Source organism: Coturnix japonica, chromosome 7, assembly GCF_001577835.2.
Source record: "Coturnix japonica isolate 7356 chromosome 7, Coturnix japonica 2.1, whole genome shotgun sequence".
NCBI classification, from domain to species: Eukaryota; Metazoa; Chordata; class Aves; order Galliformes; family Phasianidae; genus Coturnix; species Coturnix japonica.
In genome coordinates, this window is record NC_029522.1 from 13,152,474 (window position 1) to 13,172,714 (window position 20,241).

The window sequence follows — 20,241 nt, forward strand, 5'->3', positions numbered from 1 at the left end:
CATCAGCAATGTTTGGTTAAAGGAAACTGAGTAGCAGCTTTCCTGGCAGGTCTACTCTCTTATAGACTTAGAAACATGGAGGGAGAGATTAAAAGCTCTGTGCAACTATAGGTTGGATGTTTGAGTATCTACATGTTCTTCCACAGTTAGATAAAAATTCTTAATAAATCACATATTAAATAATCAGATTTAATATGTGACTGTATAATGGCATATTGCCAATAAGTAGGAAACATCTTGTTCAAATGGTTCATTGTTGTATTATAATGATACAGGAAAACCATCTACTCTTTTTGTAGCACAATCCTAGATTGCTGCCTAGATTCCAGACATGATTAACCTTGGCAGCAGTCAGATACATCATTTCAGGGTGGGATGCATCTCTTTGAACAGTGTGATGTGTAAATCTATTCTTGTTAATGTCAAGAAAGACAGAAATCTGTAAGTAGGGGGGCTAAAGAGGATAGCTTGTAATTAGAAGATGCTACCATCATGGACAGATGCAAATGTAATCCGTCTAGGATAATCTAAACCCAGAGTGATTTTTATTTACTCCAGTTCAGCTGAGCTCTTAGTCCAGTACAGTAGATCTAATTTCAGGTTTCCTTGAAGCAGACAATTTCAGGGGTGGTAGAACAAAGCAAAAGACTAGCTATTTGAATGCTTTCCATTTTATGAATTACCTTGTACTGAACAGCTAATGTTTGTGTTGAGAAACAACCATCTGTTTTCATAGTTTAAAGAGATTCTTGTTCAAATGTTAAATATTCTGAAATGTGTTAGTGTAGAGGCTGTCAGCCATTTGTCACGCCACACCATTCAAAACTGCTTGTACAGTAACAGCAAATGGACTTCTTATTGCCACTGATAAACCAATATCAAAAAGCTTGCTGGCTAAAGCCGTATTTAACTGTTTGGTTTGGTTGATGTAAATGGTTTACTGGTTATTCTTTAAGTGATGCAAGGAATAAAAACGTATTAAGTCTTCTGAACCATCCAGCTTTTACTGTAGCTTTGAATCAAAGCATTCTGTGCTTTGTGAGCAGGTGAAAGAAGAAAGGAAGAGTTGGTGGGTCGTAGAAGTTGAGACAGTAAATAGCTTGACACTGCAGAATGTGATGCCTCCTTGAGGAATTTCAGAACGCAACAAAGATTAAACATAGCAGTTTTTTGTTTTGATTTGTTTGGAAAGAAAGAGGAATACGCTTTCAGAAAGCAAACTTGTCCCTTCAACATATGGGAGATTTTTCAAGGTTGGCTTCAAAATAGTCTCTAGTGCTTTTTTTTAACACTGTAGGATACTGAGCACAAGGCACTATGCATATGCTGTTCACCACAGTATCCCAATAGAACTTGTTGCCCAGATGGTGCAAACCATATGCCTCTCCATAGCTTATCTGTATTTGGGAAATACTGTCTAAAAATGTAGGATAGGTCATAAGACTTCTTCAAAGCCATTCTAGTGAGTTCCTTTTAGACAGTGCTCCAGAGACATTTGAACTGGTAGGGGTTTTTTATTGTTTGAGTGTTTTATGGCAACACTGAGGATCTACGCTACAGAATGAGACCACAGTTTAGGCACCGAGACTTGGCTTTTCTGTCTACATAGATAGCTTTTCCTCATAAGAGGTACTTACAAAGTGTACAGCAAAGGCTGTCTTGATTCTTTTATTTATGGTTTTGTTTTTTTTTTTTCCTCCTCACTTGTCTGAATGAACAACGTAGAAAGCCAATATTTTTTTAATATTTCTTTCTTCCATAACTCATTTGACTGTTTCCAAAGGCTAACGAAGAAAATTCTCTTTGCTCTATGTAAGTGGTTGAAGTAAGTTTTCTATTTTGCTTACCTGGCAGAGATCCATGCAGGGCTGGTATTCTAATCATATTTCTAGCACAGTGGCTCTTTGAAGTATGAACTAATTAGGAATGGGCACTGCAAAAGTTTAGACTAGTGCTTAGGAAAAGAATGCTTGGTGTAACCATCACTAATTCATTAGGATAACCAAAAGCTTATTTCCTTTGAGTAAAGATTTGCACATTCTCACCTACAGCAGTATGCTATATATAATACTTTTTTGTAGCTCCACTGAAAGCACAACTCTGCTTAAAAGTAAATTAGATAAATTGAAAGGCTAATTGCCTTGGGCTTCAAGTATAAAGAACATCCATGCTTAGATTTCTTTCCCAGCTGAAAGAGGCTGAGAAGATGTGGTTTCAGAAATCCAAACAGGGTATCTCATGACAACTAAGAATTTTAATGTGGTGTCATAAATCACTAATTTATTCTTGCTGTGGTATTGCTTGCAGAATCTATTCAGACAGATCTGCTCTGTACACAGGATAAAGCGTGATAGGGAAAAGTGTTTAGTCGGGTAATGAGTCAAATGTTTAAACACTGTTATGCAAGGAAACAGTATGAGTATGACTTTGATCAGAGTAAAATGGAGTTTATCTGGTTTGAAATAGAAGAACTTAATGTCATAGAATATCCCAAGTTGGAGGGAGCCCAAAAACTTCTTTCTGAAAGAGAAAGGAACAGAATTACAAGTATGTGTGAAAGATGAATATGTCATATGGTCCCCTGATGAACCTAGATTTTCTGGACCAATTGGATGTATTCTAATGTACATAGATGTTCTTTGCTTCCTGCTTTTTTTTCTTGTTTTCAAGTTCTCCCTTTTCAATTTTTAATTGGTTCTAGTTCTGTAAGTAATTGAGTAAATACAGCTACAATTATATGCCACTATCATTGTAACGTGTGAGTCACTTCAGGGTGATTCATGGTATTGTGCTCTCTAATGGGATATTTTAATTTGTGCTTGGCATCTATTGACTGCTGTTGAGACTTAACAAATAGTGGGCTGCATCCAGGTTATACAAAAGCAGAAAATAAATTACATCTGTTAGTCTTAAATGAAAGCATTAATGGGTTATATGCTAAATAATAAAGTTTTAAATATATATTGACATTTGAACTAAAGCCAGTTGCTTTTAATATGAAGCTCTTCTGTTGCCTTACACAAAGAGAGAATTTAAGACACAGATTCAGGTGAAAAGAGGAGAATGTCAGTATGGAGCTGAGACAATTTGCAGGACTTGTAGTAGTAACTGAACAAGGGTGAATTCAACTGTTTTTAGGATCCAATCCCTGTGATCAGCTTTGTCTAGGAAATGTGCTAAAAATGTTGGTCTGTTGAAAGATGAAAACAAAATAGCTATCTGGAATGACAGCACTGTATGTAATTATGCATTCTTATTATTTTGGGAGAGAGGGGCACAAGGGCTGAATATGGTGCAGGTTTAAAAACTCACAGTTTTTTTTTTTTATATTGGTGCCCAAGTTATAGAGATCATGCAGATTTGGTTTATGTGTTTGGAACAACAATCTTTGTGCCTTTTAAGTGATGATTACACATGTACAGGTGCTGCTCAGAAAGTAATGCCTCCTATTTCATTATGTTGGCCTGCAACAGCAGAGGTGAATGTTGGAGATATGGCAGTAGAGGCTGAACCTTCTCAATGGTATTCTGTTACACTTTGTTGCTGTGTGACACAAGACATCAATCTGACAAAATGGCATCTGACTTGGAAATGTGTATGAAGCAAAGGTGTGTCACTGAATTCTTCCATGTGGAAAAATTGGCACCCACTGGCATTTGTCATCTCTTGCTGAACATTTATGGAGACTGCATAGTGGAAGTGAGCGCAGTGAGGCGGTGGGTGGTGCATTTCAGCAGTGATGGCAGTGAGATGAAAGGCAAGCCATATTCTGGACAGCCATGCATATTTTTATAAGCACAGCATGTAGGTTTCTGTTCACTGCTGGCAAAAATGCATGGTGGTGACTACACTGAAAAATACTGTTTTGTAGCTGAGAATTTGCTCTATCGAATAGTGTTATTGTGTTCTTTGCAGCTGTTCTACTTGCCATGGAAACAAAAAGGAAGCATTAATTTTGGAGCAACCTATGTAGATTGGCAGCATTTTGCATGTAGTAGGGAAAGCATATTTGCATTTTAGAAGTTTTGCTCATTTAAATTACTGTTTAAAGCTGAGCTAAATGTAGGATTAGCTCTCATAAAACTCATTAGGAGATGCTGTATGTAAACATGTATAGATACATCTTTTAATCACAAACTCAATTATTTTGTTTGAAAATCACACATTCTTTAAGGATCTATAAAATTTTTTCTATAGAACTCTTATTTTTCAAGTAGATATTTATGTAGAATAAAATGTGAACATAAGCAACTGGTAAATTTGACCAGACTATCACAGATGTACAGATCTATTGTTGTATTTTGTCCATACAATAATTTTCACTGTTTCCCACTTTTAATAAATTTGTATTTTTTAAAAATTTATTCTTAAACCTAATTCTAAATTCTTCAAAATCCCGTAGATAACAATTACTCTAAATGGACTTTTTTGATTTTGTGGAGTACAATGGTCATATAACTTCTCTTAATTCTCAGCTCCCTGACTGTAGTCTCAAGTAGCTGCCTCTGTTACATGATAATGTTAGTGATCTGTGCAAAAACCTGAGATGCTAAATGGCCCCATTTCCTATCTGATTCCTGGTGAGTGAGAATAAATACTATGCAGAACTCTTAGAATCTCTGTAGTGAAAGGCCTTTTTTTTTCTTTTTTCTTTTTTTCCCTTAATGGGGAAGGGGGAAGAAAAACTTCCTAGTCACTTGAATTTATGCAAGTATCTGGAAAACATGGAGGTTAGGTTAGGAAGAATGTGAAGTTATTTTTATGAGGTTTGGTTTTGTATAAGTTCTTGTACAAGTTTCTTTCATACAAGTGCAAGGCATTCAGGTAACCTCTCTTTAGAAGTCTTATCTCTTGGGACACATCTGCATTCACATTAACAATCTTACGCTGACTCAAGTGCCAACTGTTCTTGTATTTTAGAGCCTGGACACTTCAGCAGAGATTTTTTTAAAGGTGTTTTTCCAAACAAAGCTTTAAAGAAGAAAGGAGATAGAATTTGAAGAGAGGACCTTTCAGATAATAATCTTGTTTGACTTTTGAGGGTGTGGGTTTTTTGTTTGTTTGTTGTTTTGTGGTTTTTTTGGACAGGTGTATATACCACAGAAAGTGATCATTTAAGGTAGAAGATATATTGTATTAAAGCTGCCTCTGCTGTGAAGTCTTACTGGGTATTTGCTACCATCATTTTTACTTTGGAAGAGACTGGATAAGGCTGCCTGTATGGAAGTACCTTTACAAATTGCATTTTAAAGATGTCAGATACTTAACAGGACCTACAGAAATGGCCAAAAGTTTAGCAGATCTCTCTGAGAGCGATTTAAAAGAAAGGAAGGTGTTTTTTTTTGACTGTTCCTGCATGTTTGTCGTCTGTTGAACTATTCTTGGCTGCTGGACAGGTTGGGAAGATGCCTGCATCGGTTTCAAGAGGTGTAGTTCCCCCAGCTAGTCCCAGAAGCCACCTGGGTGCTCATTCAGTGCATGCATGGAGTCCTTTTGGCTCATCACAGCAAGCAGGAGTGCGGCTTTGCCTGATTATATCACACCTTATTTGAAGTGCTCTGCTGTACCAAATGTTCAGGTCTCACATTTCAGGAAGAGGAAGGCTGGGATTTCTGCATGGGAACAGACTTCTGAGGGTTGCTTGGCTCTGCTCCCTGGCTGCATGTACTGGTCCACTCCAGCCATGTACCCATCAGAGCATGGAGTTACATGCTCTGTATCTCTGTATCTGCAGCCAAGCTGGAGATGCAGATACTGGTTCTAAAGTGCTCTGTGAATGCCACGCCCTGCAGCTGTGGGGAGGTTAATGCTTCCTGCAACCAAGTCACTTTTTAATTTAGACAACTTTAAGCAGTCAGTTATTTTAAAATTTCAGCTTGCGTTTTTTAATTCTTAAGTAGTAACAAGATACTGCTTTCTGTGTTTCTCGTTTGTTCTTTATTAGTGTAGACAAGATGGTCTACATCTAAAATCAAGCTTAAAACTGTTCTGTTTATGAATTTTTTAGTTCTTTTGTTTTGTGAGAAGATGGGTTTTCTTGCTGGGATGTTACCTTAGGGTGTACATTCTGTGTTCAAGTCCTTGCTATGCTCTTGCTCTTTCTGGGTGTGTCTACATGAAAAACCAGTCTGGGTCACCTCGGAAATGCACTTGCGAGGATCTCATTTTTCCCCACTCACTTTTGCTTTGGTGCATCTTGCATAGTGGTCTCAGACTTTGCCAACTGAAAGGCTTCATTGTTTTTGTGTGAAACTGAACTGAACTGTGTAGGCCAGGACTATATGCATCCCATGTCCCAGTGACAGTGGCCTAATTCCGTGCCATGCTGCTGTTTCCCTAAGTACCCCCTTGTCAGATTGCATTGCTGCTGGAGGACCTCTAATCCCACTGTCTGCACTGAGCATCTGTCCCTCTGATCCCTGTTACATACCAATGCAGATATGAGCCTCTGCCACTTTTAAACGCATCCACACTTACGGAATTTTGTAAAGAGCTTAAAATTTACTGAATTTTTGAGATAATTATTGAATTGCATATTGAATCACTACTTGCTTTTGGCCAACATGGTTATGAAATCTCTGACAACCTGAGTGTTTTTGTTACCAGTTTCATTATTAAATCTTTTTTTTCTGAAGTTAGTAGAACTTAAACAGTGTAATATAATTTATTTATGTTTTCCCACAGGCTCTTACTTTAGGGAATAAAAGTCAGAGCAGCAGCGTAAAAATAAAATAATAGAAATCAGAAAACAAAGGGCGCTGGGGGAAGTTATTTATGGTTTAAAAATGCATTGAAAAGTAACAAATACCAAAGCTCTGAGCAGATTAAATTTTCAGATGAAAATGTCATCTAAGCTCAGCAGAGTGGAGGATCTTGGTTGCTTGCCTTGAAATATGATACTTATGCTTAAATGATTTAGCGTGACAGCCTAGGTTTTCAGGGTCTACTCCTATGTGTTTTAAAAAGCAATTTGGTACCTGGAACCTGTAATAATGTTTTTTAGTTTTAATATTTGATGTACATCTTAATGAATGTACTGTTTGTATTTTTTTATTTGTTGACAGAGCTGGGAGCTGTGTGAAACAGATATGTGACTACAAACCCTGTTGACTTAGAATACTGGAAGAATGACTCATGCTTGGGAGGAGTTTGTACAAATACTAGCATTTTAAGCATGGGCTAGAGTAAGGAATGCAATGAAGTGCTCCATCCCTCCATACAAACAGCCCTTTAAATAACCTTAAACTAACCATTTGTGTACCTGCAGCCTACACATCTATATATTTATAGGTATTTTATATTTCTGTCTTGAGGGAACAAAGCAAATAACTGGTTTTGAGTGTTTACTGTGTTGAGGATTTATTCTCTAGGGACAAATGCATGTTTCAGACTCCTGAGTTTTTGTCCAGAGACTGCCATTTGTTATGCATTTGCTTAGTTTTCACAAGCTGAACTTTGAGATGGCATTTCTCTGTACGATAATTCTAATAATAAAGGAGTTGAGAGTTAGTTATACCTACGTAGATTGATCTATCATAGGTGTGTTAATGCTTTTATAAGGGATGAAGTTTTGGGTAGAAATAACAGTGGAAAGTATTCATTAGGTTAATTCCAACATTTTACTGCCTTCTAAATAATGATGAAAGAAAATCGTTGGTTGAATAATTGTACTTGGGGCAGCAGTTAATACTATGGGTGTAGGAAAGTCAAAAGCTCTGGAACCAGTTTGTAATGAGACAGAGGAAATGTATCTGCAGGGCGTCCAGTGGAGGGCAATGGATGGTAAAAGGTCTGGAACACAAGTCTTATGAAAAGCAGTTGAGGGAACTGGAGTCTTTCAGTCTGGAGAAGAGCAGGCTCAGGGGAAATCTTATCGCTGTCTACTATGACCTGAAAGGAGGTTGTGCCAAAGCAGGAGTTGGCCTCTTCTCCTGGTAACTAATGATAGGGTGAGAGATTGGCTTCAAGTTACACCAGGGGAGGTTCAGATTGGAGACTAGAAAAAACTTCTCAAAAAGATTGATCAGGCACTTGAATGAAATGGAATGCCCAGGGAGGTGGTGGAGTCGCTGTCTGTGGAGGTGTCCAAGAGATGTGTAGATGTGGTACCCAGGGATATGGTTCAATGGACAATAATGGTGATTGGGCTAGATGATTTTTGAGATCTTTTCCAACCCTAATTATTCCATATGAAGATGATCTTATCCTCTGCTGTGGATGTAATAATGAACCTGCTTTAAATCAGAGAGCTTGCAGAACAGAGTTGTAAGTTGTCACTGGGCATGGACCCAACTACTTATTTCTTGTCTCTGAGGCGTGTCACAAATGCATGCATTTCTCCATAAAGAAATGCTTCTACAATGTGGAACTTTATGTATTGGAATTGGTTGTTTGTTTTACTTCATTCTGAATACAAAAATACTGATTTAGTATTAAGCATTACTAGCAGACTTCCAATAACACTTTACTTTTTGTTCTGTAGGTATGAAACGTCCATTAAGTCCTGACCGTGTCTTTGAAGATGGGATTATGAATCAGCCAGCTGTTCTGCGGAGTTCTGAAGAAAAAGGATTGAAAAATGACAGACAGGACTATCAACCAGGCAAAGAAAAAAAGAAGATACTGTTTTCCGTCTGCGAAGTGTGCAATATACAGCTGAACTCTGCAGCACAAGCTCAAGTTCATTACAATGGCAAGTCTCACCTGAAAAGAGTGAAGCAGCTAAATAATGGAAAGCTCCCTACAAGTACAGCTCCTGGCACCTTGTTTCCAAGTACAAGCACAGGTACATAATCAGTAAGAAATGTTGCATTTTGGACAAGAAATTTAAGGAAATTTTTAAGCCATACCTTTTCCTGCCAGCATAACCATTGAATATAATACAGAATAAAACTAGCAATTAATATTTTGTCATACTGAGAATTATTGGTGTATTTCTTCTCCTGTGAAGCTGATTTTATTTTAGCAGTATTATGTCAGTGCATGATTAATGACTGGGTTGGGCCTTACTTAGTAGAGATGCATGTAATGGAGTCATGCATTTGTCATTCACGTTTTTCCCAAACAACAAAGTTCTGGAAGGATGTTGTATGCTCTGGAGAAACTTTTAAGAAATATACTAGTAGGAAAGGAGGAGAAATGCAACTTTTAACAACCTGGCCCTTTGATCTTTTCTGCTTTTGCTGGTCTGAGTTTTGATTACTCTAATTCAAGTGAGAAGTAATTTGAAACAATACTTTTTATTAACTGTACTAAACAGAAGTCCTTCATTTGTCCTAAGTGTATTTTGCCCAAGCAATATAAAAAGTTGCACAGTATGTTACATGCACAAACAAAAACCACACAGAAACCTTTTTCCTTTCTCCTTGTTAGATTTGAATCCTATATATTATGAGAACAATGGATTATTTCCCTACTTCTCTAAGCATACAGGAGGTTGAACCCATTGAATAATTTGAACTTTTACATTAGCAAGGGAAAGGGTATTGTGTCTCTCCTTCCCTTTTCATGAGGGGTCCTGGTATGCCAGATGGTCTATTGGTTTGATGTTCAGTGTATAAGGATTTTGCTGCAGGATTATCCTTTTTTTGTGATGTTCCAAAAACTGAGGAAAATTTGTTGGAGCACTTTAAGGATGCTTTTCTTAATCACAGTTGAAGTAAATACTTTTTTCCCCCTTCCATTTATTTGTTAAACTTTAAATTTTTTTTATTTTTTTATTTAATTTTATAAATTCTGTAGCATGCAAAAGGGCTGATCTCAAAGAGCATCATTTATATCTCACATTAATAGAGGTAGAGCTAATCAGACTTCTGATTCTGTGACAAATAAATATGAAAATACTGCAGTGAATTTTAAGTTTGGTGGAACGCACGCTTTGGGGTTACTGTATGGCACAGCAGTTAAAACTCCTGTGGTTGTTTTTGGTTGGTTTATTTTTTGAGCAATGTGCTTTGTTCATTTACCTCTGTATTAAACCACATGCTACTTATTTAGTACCTTACACCAGTCTACCCAGTGCATGTTGAAATGGCTGAAGGATGTTAGTGTCAGAAGCATTTAGAGGAAAGAATGTATCGCATAGACAGCTTAATGTAATGCTTGAGAGACACTAGAGGAACAGCATTTACCAAAATGTCATTCTTAAAGAACACCTTTTAAAAATAAGTAGAAATTAATTTTCTTATAAATTGATGTTATCTAGGCTCAGTTTTAATCCATGTCCTCTGGAGTGTTATTATCCCCTGTAATGCGAGTCTGCCTTTCTCATTTCTTTGGCTAACACTGTAAACAATTAATTGTGCAGATGGTAAGAGAACAATTCTGTTCATCTCACCTCACCAGTGAACAGACTTGATTCCACGTGCAAAGAAAGCAAATAGGCCTTTTCATGCTTCACTGTTTCAACTATATACTCTTCTGCTGAACCAGTTGGTGAGCAATCAGTTTTTTCCAAAGGTTCCTGGTAATCTATGGTGAGGTTTTTCCTCTGTCTTCATCAGATGAATGTAGAGTAAATAATATTCCTGTTTAAAAAAAAAAAAAAGTGATTGGGAATATGCATGACTGTAAATGTATGTTCAGAATATAGAGACCAAGATTACAGACCTGTTTGCTTTGAGCCTTTGCAACTAAACTATTCCATCCAAGCACCATCTCCAGGCTCACTGGCTGTTGATGGGCTTTCTTCCAAATGTAGATGGACACAAAGGAGTCATTAGGCGTATTTTCACATTCCTTCTCTTTTGAGGTCCCCTCTGTGACAAGAAGCTTCAGGATGTTATAACACATCCTTTTAATTTTTAGCCTCCAATGTATTTTACATATATTACCTCAAATTCTGGCTCATAACTTTGAGTTGAGCTTATTATGTTAATAATAATGTAATAATGTTATTACATAACATTACATAAGTTATGTAATGGTCCTTCATGACATGGTCCCAAGTCTAGGGACCTGGAATTCCAGTTCTTGGTAATAATGCTCTACAGTATACAGATGGTGGGATTTATGTATTTAGACTTGAAATATTTCATAACTTAAAAGCTAATTGTTAAGGGTGAATTTGTCATGGAATGTCAAAAGATATTATCCACCATTGCTGAAGTTTACACGCAGTATTACTAGATGTGCTCTACCTGCATGTCAGTCTCTCCACAGCAATTTAAAACAATTGAGGCAAAAAATCAAAAGCTGCTTTTCTCTATCTTGGACAAATTGCAAAATTGATTGAATCAAGAAATGAACTGACCGAAAGAGAAGCCCTTGGTGATTTAAAGCACTTACCTGATGACACCCTTTCTTTAGCTTGGAGTTAGAAGTTGGGCTCATGTAGAGAAGCCCGTGCTGCGTGAAGGGCGCTTCATATGCTGACTACAGGCTGCTCGCCTGCTGCCGGCGGCCGAGGGCACGGGCCGGGGGCATGCAGCGGTGCCTGCGCCCAGCAGGTGGGGCTGCAGCCTGCGCCGTGCTCCGCAGCAACGCGTGCTTTCGCTGCCTTCGGCCTGACCGTGGAGCCGATGGGCCGAGCGATCATGAGCTGTTTGTTAACGTGTGCTGCGGCGGGATTTTGAACGGCGTCGTTCTGTTCGTCTCTTTTCTCCATTGGAGAATACCGGTTTTGCTTCACACACTCTGATCTCCCAATCCATAGGCGTCCTGGGCCTGTCTGGGTACTGGAGGAGAGCAAAGCAGTACGGAGTTTTTATTGATTGGTTGTTTTTTTATGTTGGCTCCCCCCCCGCACTTGTGGCAACAGAAATTATCACTGCTTTGCTATCTTGTGTGATGCTGCGTTATGTGGGAAGTCTGGGCATCCTTTCAAGGCAATGGAGTCAGCGAGGCTTACAGCTAAAGCTTTCTGAATAGTGTCAAACTTCTTGGCTTGCTTGAGTGTCTTTGGGTGAGGAGGAATTGTCTCGGGTTGCAGATAAAATATACAATATAGTTTAAGTAACAGATTTTTTTTTGTTGTTGTTGTTGTTTTGTTTTGTTTAAATAAAAGAGCAACAACAATGAAAAAGTAGCAGATTGGTTGCACATGCTTTACAGGATCTATGGCCTGGATAGGTAACTTGCATACTGGGTTCCCAAATTAAATGTCTTGAGTTATGAAGTGCCTTTAGCTGTGCCAAATGACAAAGGCCTTCCTTGAGATCTCATTTGAATTAATAATCTTCTTAGTATTTGATCTGGGGAGCAGGGGAGACTACATCAATAAATGGTTCTGAGTTTATCTCGAGTAGATCTACATGTACATGCCCACACTTACCGTATTGAACGTGTGTGCGGAAGACTGTTTTACAGGATGGTGAAGGAAATCATATTAGCAGTGCACCTTCACAGGATCAGCAATGACAATCAGAAACCATGAGTTAAGTGATCATCTGCTACAACCGAAGGAAGCTGCAGTGCATTACTCTTATTTCAGTGGAGTTTTTCCCTGTTTTTCTGATTGCCAGCAGAACCAGATCCTAAATGGACAGCTTTGTATGTAGGTTTGAATCTTGAGCTGGACCCAGACTTACTTTCTGCCATGTAGCTTAGCAGCCATCTGAACTGCTTTGTGCCATCTCAACAGTGAACAGAATTTTTGCTTAGTTATTACCTAAGTCTTATTACAGAATATATTTATTACTTGTTCTAGTGAGTACTCAGAGGAATGCTAAGCAGCAACCAACAATATCTTTAAAAATTTGGTGAGCTGTATCTTCCTCAACTCCTGCATATGTATCGATGGAAGTAGTGTACAAGTCTATAGAGGGTAATGGGAAAGCACTACGGGTTTATTTGTTGTTGTTTTGTGCCCAAACCTTTCTTAGACTTGTGTAAGGCCAGCTCTTGTTCTGCCTTCTCTCTCTGTTGTCTACAGCCCTCTTGGGAAGCCAAGTGAAGTGATGTCAGGGTGTGTTGTTCTGTCCGTGTGAGAAAGGGAGTTGCCCTGTCTCTTTGCTGTCCTTTTCTGGGCAGAGTCTGTCTCTTTGGCAGAACCTAAGATTAGAGTCTCACAAGAAAAAGAAAATTATTACATTCCTCTAATACAATTAAAATAATAGGTTATACTCTTGTAATTTAACTTAGATTAGTGAGCTGTTGAGAAATGTAGTATTTCACTTCTCACTATAAACTGACTTCTTTCCTTATTCAGTGTTCTTCCGAACAAGGCTGTTTTTGATGTACTGCTCTGCATTATTTCTGTCACTTGAATATCTCCCACAATTTACTTAGGAAATATGTGCTATTAACAGTCTTGCAACATAAAACACGTTTATTTAGAAGTGGGCTCTTATCTGTTGTTGTGATGATATAAAATTAAGGAAAAGGTTTTTTTTTTTTTTTTTTTTTTTTAAGTTATCAATGGGAATCAGAACAATTATCCACCTGTAGTCCCCACGTCCTCCTCTTGGAGGCAGTGAGTACATGTGTGACACTTGTAAGCATACCTGGTATGTGACTAGTCTAGTAGAAAAACTGCTTACAGGGAGATTTGTTGTAGGTGGAATGGGGAAGGGTTTCAAAATGGAATTTGTTACAACCATTGCCACTTGTTGCACTATCCCCCTAGCACAGGAGTGTGCGTTAAGTATGGTCCTGGATCAAAAACCTCTGCAGAATTCCTTTGCTGACAGCTTATTATCTCTCTTAGGGGGCAATTATGTTGCGGTAAAAAACTGATGTTCAAAATGTCCAATAATCCGATGTTGTAGAGCTCAAAACAAAAAATACATCTGGTCACCTGCTGTGGTTTCTTTAAGTGCGGATTTATCAGTTTTATTCAGTGTGTCTTTCCAATAGCAATTGAGTATAGAAATGAATGAAATAATATTAAAAAATAACCTTTTTTTTTTTTTTTAAACTATTCATATCTTGCAAAAGCATATTAGATATTCTCTACAGTGAGTATTATCATCTGGGAACAGAGCCAGCCAAAATTTCTTTTGTAGCTGTCTCATGACACAGTAGTATGTTTGGATAACTGTACAGGTACTGTGATAAAAATCCCCGTGTCCTTCTACTTCATTGTGAACTTGACATCTGATTCTTATTGTGCTGTGTATTTAAAAATCTTTGGGGGTGTGGGTGTGCACAGTGGCACATGCCCTCTTACCTTTTTTGGGAAAGAAAATGTGCAAAGTACCTGAAAAGACAAAAGGATTTACACTGTGGGAAGGCTCTGTGGGAGTAGGAAGAGTATGAATTTAATAAGCCAGGGAGATTTTTCATAGTAAGTAATGAGAAATTATTATTGTTTTTGAAAAGCCAAGGCAATGGTTGTGTAATGTCGTGCTTTTAGTATCTGATTTTTAATATATTTTTCTTTTTGAGGGGGACAGATACTTAATCTGCCCATCTGTACAGGTGGGTCAGTATTCTGAAATTCCTCTAGCCAGTTATGCTTCTCTTTAACAGGTATCGTATTTGTATAAATTCAGTTGGCTTTGTCAGTTACGTGGTTAAAGAGTACTTATTTGTTCATCTGCGTAATTGTAAATTAATCTTATTTAGAAAAGCTGTAAGGAATCATTAATTTTTATTGCCAGATTTTTCCCAGTAGCAAACCACCACAATACAGGCTACAGCTTCTCCTCTGCTCATTGTAGGAGAGACAGAGCTATTTTTAACATTTACACAGGCTAGATAAATGATTCTTCGTTCTGTGTGGTTTGGAGCTGGATCTGCGGAGCGTTTCATAATCATACCCTTTTTATGGTTTGTTTGAATTTGATCACTGGCTGATTTCATGCATTGATAATGACTGCTTAGGTTGCCTGTTTCTCAGCATAAATTCACCTCAGACTTCTACTTTGACAGTGCTCTGTGTTTCCGTCCGCATGAAGATACAGAACTGAAATTGCTTTGCTTTCTTTACAAATGACTCAGAGTGTGCTTGTCCTTCCCTAAAATGTTGCCAGCGTGTGAAGGATTTTCAATGAGCAATGCTATAAGGCAGCATCTGGGAAGGTTTGGAGCTGCACTGGTGTGCCAGTGTACTGTGACAGAGGAGCAGGGCTGGAGCCAAGGCTCTGTAGCACTGTAGATCATATTGGTCACATACTGGAAGTTTTGTTTATGTCACTTAGTTCCATTTGAGCTCGTTAAATACTACTGCCATAATGTGGAGTGGACTTCCCAGTAGAGGTGAGTATGACTATTTTTTAAATTAAACTTCATTGAATTCTTTTGTGATATGATATTAGTGCTTACATTAATGCTTACATGTTTGGCAGTATTTCTGTATGCATGTCATTTATATTTTAGTTACTCCTGTGGAAATATTAAGAAAAATGGCAATGTATGTCATACATTAATTCATTCTCTTCTTATTTCAGTATTCAGAGTAACTCTAAATGTGTGGCAAGCTCCCATTCCTTTCTTGCTGCTTGTAGAGGGCATCTTTTCACTAGGTGACTTCCTATGCGTTTTAAGTGTTTTTGAATCATGTTAGTGGTGCTGTATTATTGTTATAGGAAGAAACTAATTAACAGTGTGACTAAATACCCCTTTCAAGAGCTTGCTTTTTGGCTTGTTAAATCTCAAATTATAGTTATAATTAAATGCAAAGCACAAGAGCTGTTGGATTCTTCAGCTAAGCTATTTAAGTGAAGAAGGAAATAAATTGTATGCTAGATTTGACATGTTGTCTATGTCTGTCATTGTTAATATTAAAGTTATGACCTGCCGTGCCCAGGATAGCATCCGATAATTCATTTGCACTGACAATTGTTTTGAGAAGGGTATAAAATTACTGTCGCTTCTCCCTAATCAGTTAAATTTGAGATTTAGTGCGGTAAGTTTTATTTAAGGGAACAGATACTGTGCTGAAGGTAGTCTGTGAAGTTGTTGTAGTAAATCTTTAAATTCGAAAGAAGCATTATTGAAAACAAAATGAACTTCGAACCTGTTTAAAAAAAAAAAAAAGTTTGAGAATTTATCTATAGCAGAACACTCAAAAAATTAAACTCATTAAGCACTGTTGTTCTGCTAATATGTTGAGTTGTGAGACCTGCTAGGATTTTATTTGGAACTTCTGATTGTATTTTAATAAAAGAAGGGAAGAAGCTGAAAAATACTTATTAAAACATTTTTTCTTGCTTGCTAAAAATGTCTGTGCTTTCTGTGTAAAGGCTGCTGTGTTTTTTGTTGTTTTTTCTTTTTTTTTTTTTTACAAGGAACTAGGACAGCTCATGCATTTTCCTGCTAAATATATTTATGAGGCAGCTGTTTTATAGCTTTCAGCTCTAAAGTTATAGATAAGTGTGTATTTGTTTGACAGAAGATTCGAGAATTTCCATTTACTGCCAGTACATGTAAAGCTTGGCTAAGCAGACTGCATCAGGAGCACACACCATTTGTATTAGCCAATCTGTCTTTGCAAGTCCCAGGGCCACTATCTTGCTAGAAGCCACTGTGTGCTTTTGAAAGCATGAAATTAGTTTTATACTGAGCACATGGTTTCTCATTTAGCAGTTCTTTTTATGGTAATGGTCAATTTCTGGTTCAGTGCCAGAGTTTTGGTGTTCTGTCAAAGCTGATAGCTTCTGCTAAGGTGTTCTTTGGAGATAACCTCCCCTCTCCCTTCCCCCTCTCCCCCCCCAACAAGAAAGAAAAAAAGAAAAGAAAATACACACACACACACACACACAAAAAAAAAACCAGCAGACAAAACCAACAATAAAAGCAGGTGGAGGAGGAATCTAGGGAGACTCTAATAAAGGAAAATTGTTCCCAGTGACCTAGACTATTCACATTTCAGTTAGAATTTCAGTGTGATTTTGTAGTTTTTCGTATAACATTCCTAAGTATGTTTTTGTCATTTATGACATAAAAATAATGGACTGATTGTCACCTTCTTAAGATTCATATTGAATTTTTAAATCACTTAGCAAAAATCGCTATTGTGACATGGAAAATTACTATCCCCTGATGATATTTTACTCTGTGTTTATTCGGTGATCAAAGACAAAGTGCACTTGACACGTGTCTATGAGGCACCCTAAACATCCAGGAGAGTCATTCTAGAAAGCAACTGTGGAATGTGTTACAGAGTCTATCTGGAAACTTTTAGGACTCACTGTGAGTTATTAGTAAATACCTTTTTTGTTTGTTTGTTTGTTTAAACCTTTTGTAATACATATAATTTGTAAATTGATTAGGCAGCTGTTTTTTAATCTGTATTTCATTCTTAAAATTATCAGGGACCCCAAAAGGTCATCTAGTCTAATTTCCCCTGCAATAAACAGGGACACCTGCAGCTTGATCAAGTTGCTCAGAGCCCTGTTCAGCCTGACCTTGAGTGTCCCCAGGCTCAGGGCATGCATCGCTTCTGTGGGCGACCTGCTCTAATGCCTCACTGCCTTTAGCACAAAAAAGCTTTTTCTTTATATCCAGTCTAAACCTTCCTTTGTCTTATCATCACAGACCCTGCTAAAGAGTGTGCCATCTTTCTTATAGCCTCCCTTTAGTTAGTGAAAGACTTCTCTCACATATCCCCGGAGCCTTTCTCCATGAATAGCCCTAGCTCTCTCAACCTATCCTCACAGGGGAGTTGCCATTCTCTGACCCTCCTCCTCTGGATGCCCTCTAACAGGTCCACATTGTTCCTGACTGAAGACTCTAGACTTGGACACAGTACTCCAGATGAGCTCTTGCCAGTGCGGAGTAGAGGGCCAACATCACCTCCTTCCACCTGCTGGCCATGTTTCTTGTGATGTAGTCCTGGATAGGATTGGCTTTCTGGGCTACGAGGGTGCCTGCTGGTTCACGTCCAGCTTCCCATCCACCAGTACTCCCATGTCCTTTACAGCAGGGTTATGCTCAATTTTTTTCATCCCTCAACTTGTATTGATAGTGATAATGGGCATGACCTAGATGGCTTTATTGAATATCATGTGATTTTCCTAGGCCTACTGATACAGCCTATCTTGGTATCCCATCCATAAGTTGTCTCAACAACACCATGCAGCTTTGTGTCATCTGCAGATTGCTGAGGGTGCACTCAGTCCCACTGTTGATGTAATTGAGGGACACCACTCATCACTGATCTCCATAGGGATATTGAGCTATTGGCCACCACTCTCTGAGTACAGTTTTGCAACCAGTTTGTCATCCATCAAACAGTTCAACTAATCAAATCTATAGATTTCCAGTTTAGGGAGAAGGATGTTATGGGAAACTGTGTCTAAGGCCTTACTGAAGTCCATAACAATGTCATCAATGGCTCTTCTTTTTGATGCAGTTATGTCGTTGTTGAAAGGCACTAGGCTGATCAGGCTGGAGTTGCCCTTGGTGAAGCTGTGCTGATTGTTTCACATCACCTCTTTCTTTTCCACATATGCTAGCATAGCTTCCAGGAGGATTTATCTGTTACCTTCTTCTGCTCAGAGGTGAGGCTGAATCATGGGAGAACATTTTAGCCCTACTAGATTAAAAATCATTCCCTTAATAGCAGCCACTCATAGTGAAAAATGAAGGTGATTAATATTGTACTGTGTTAGGCTTCACTTGGATTACTTTACCCAGTTTGCATTAATCTCTGTTGTATATTAGGAAACTTTAAACTGTGCTGCTTCTAATAAGAGTTTCCATAATTTTGTCTTGATCCTGCAATGAGCAACTTTTATGATATAATTTTATTTTTTCTTGCCAAGTTGTGTCAATTGTGTTTTCTGTGGAAAACCCAGTGGGCTCTAGAAATGATGGGTTTTGTCCTAAGTACTGAGGACAAGTCCTGATCATCTACCAATATACCATTTTTGGGAAAGAAGCTGGAAGTCAATTTGCTAAGAAGTAAGCTGAAGTGGGCGTAGCAGTTTTGGATTATTCTGTGGTCATGGAGGAAGGAGTAGAATCTCTGGAGAGTGCTGCTAAAAGTCTCTGGGAAGGTAGCAGAATGTCAGTTCAACAAAGCCCCTTTCTCAAAGTCATGGTTTTTGGAGCATCCTGTAGTCATGAAGTAGATGCAAACTGACAGCTTGTTTTTTGTACAGTTTGAAAAAAGATGGTTGCTGTCACTCTAGGACCTTTGAATAAATACATGGTTGCTGTCATTTTAGGACTTCTGAATAAATTTGCTTATTATTCTCCAGTGCATGTTTAAAGGCTACCAAGCAGAAAACATCATTACAGACATTTGGAAAATGATGTCTGACATGTCACTACCATGACATATAAAACTTGTTTTATTTAAGTACTTCAGCTAGAATGCCTTTTCTTGTTCTTTTATTCTTTGTGAGATTCTTTTATATGTGCTTTTTATAGCTATAAGTATATGCTTGTCACATTTCAAGCTGGCTAGTTCTTTGTTCCAAGACTTTGTTGCATGTAAGGTACTTTCAGCTCCAGAGATCTTGCATTTTTTTCCAAGTGTCTTTATTGCTGTGTATTTCCCTTCCTGTCATTTCACATTGGTATGTAATGAGAGAAGCAAGATCCAGAATGCTAGTTAAACTGGTCAGAACTTCCTGGTAGGAAACTCTACAGCTTCAAGAGAGCTTTTCTGTTTCAGATTGACAGTTTTCACATGGCAGCATAACTTCAATTTCTTCTTCAGAAGATCCTTTAGAAGATGTAAATGTTAATATATGGGGTCTTTTAGTGTTCGAGTGGTCTGGGGACAGCAGCTTCACTACTGCAAGTTTACTTACAAGAAGATCCTGAAAAAGAGGATTCCGTAAGCTAAAAGGAAAAAAATAACTGGGGAAGTGGTTTAGAGTTGTAAGCAATTCCATGTTGATGACTTGACTTCATGATTTGAGGTGAGGCAAGCTCTGTGTGGAAACCTTGAATTTGCCTTTTTCAGTGAAGGTCATTTATGATTCCTGCCAAGAGAGCAGAGTAAGCTGACACTGTGGCAGCCCTGTTGAAGCCTACTGCTGAAGCTGGAGTTTCAGCATGTTGTTCTCTGCCGATAAGCCAGAGAGCCAGGCAGGAGTTGAGATGTTCTGGAAGCCTCACCCAGAATGTTCAGCCAAAAAGCTGTGCATTCTTCTATATGCTTTCTGTATTGCTGGATTCTGAGCAGTGCACATAACATGTCTTTTTGATCTGCAAGAACTAAAGAAGGTTGCTTTTGTATTGACAGCAAAAGCTGGGCAGATGAAAGGCAAAATTCATTAGCCTTGGGTAGTTCTTGAACCTACTCTGAGTAGAGCTTTTTTGTACATGATCAGTGCAGACCTTCAAATTAATGATCAGTGCTTTAGTGATTTTTCAAATTAAGAACTGACACTTTTTGAATTTTTA

The 20,241-nt window shown here is 38.1% G+C and overlaps 1 protein-coding gene across 9 annotated transcripts in view; it reads left to right on the forward strand.

Annotated features, from left to right (window-relative positions):
* The window catches only part of ZNF385B (zinc finger protein 385B), a 148,529-nt gene that overhangs the window by 19,203 nt on the left and 109,085 nt on the right, over positions 1 to 20,241 (forward strand). For 3 of the 9 annotated variants that reach the window (XM_032445864.1, XM_015868379.2, XM_032445863.1), the window contains exon 2: positions 8,483 to 8,785. In XM_032445864.1, the coding sequence (XP_032301755.1) occupies positions 8,485 to 8,785 (301 nt within the window). In that variant the 5' untranslated portion in view covers positions 8,483 to 8,484. Of the gene's footprint in view, positions 1 to 1,697; positions 1,813 to 8,482; positions 8,786 to 14,202; positions 14,225 to 14,624; positions 15,139 to 20,241 lie in introns of those variants that run through there. The other 6 variants (XM_015868380.1, XM_032445868.1, XM_032445867.1 and 3 more) reach the window with 6 other exon arrangements.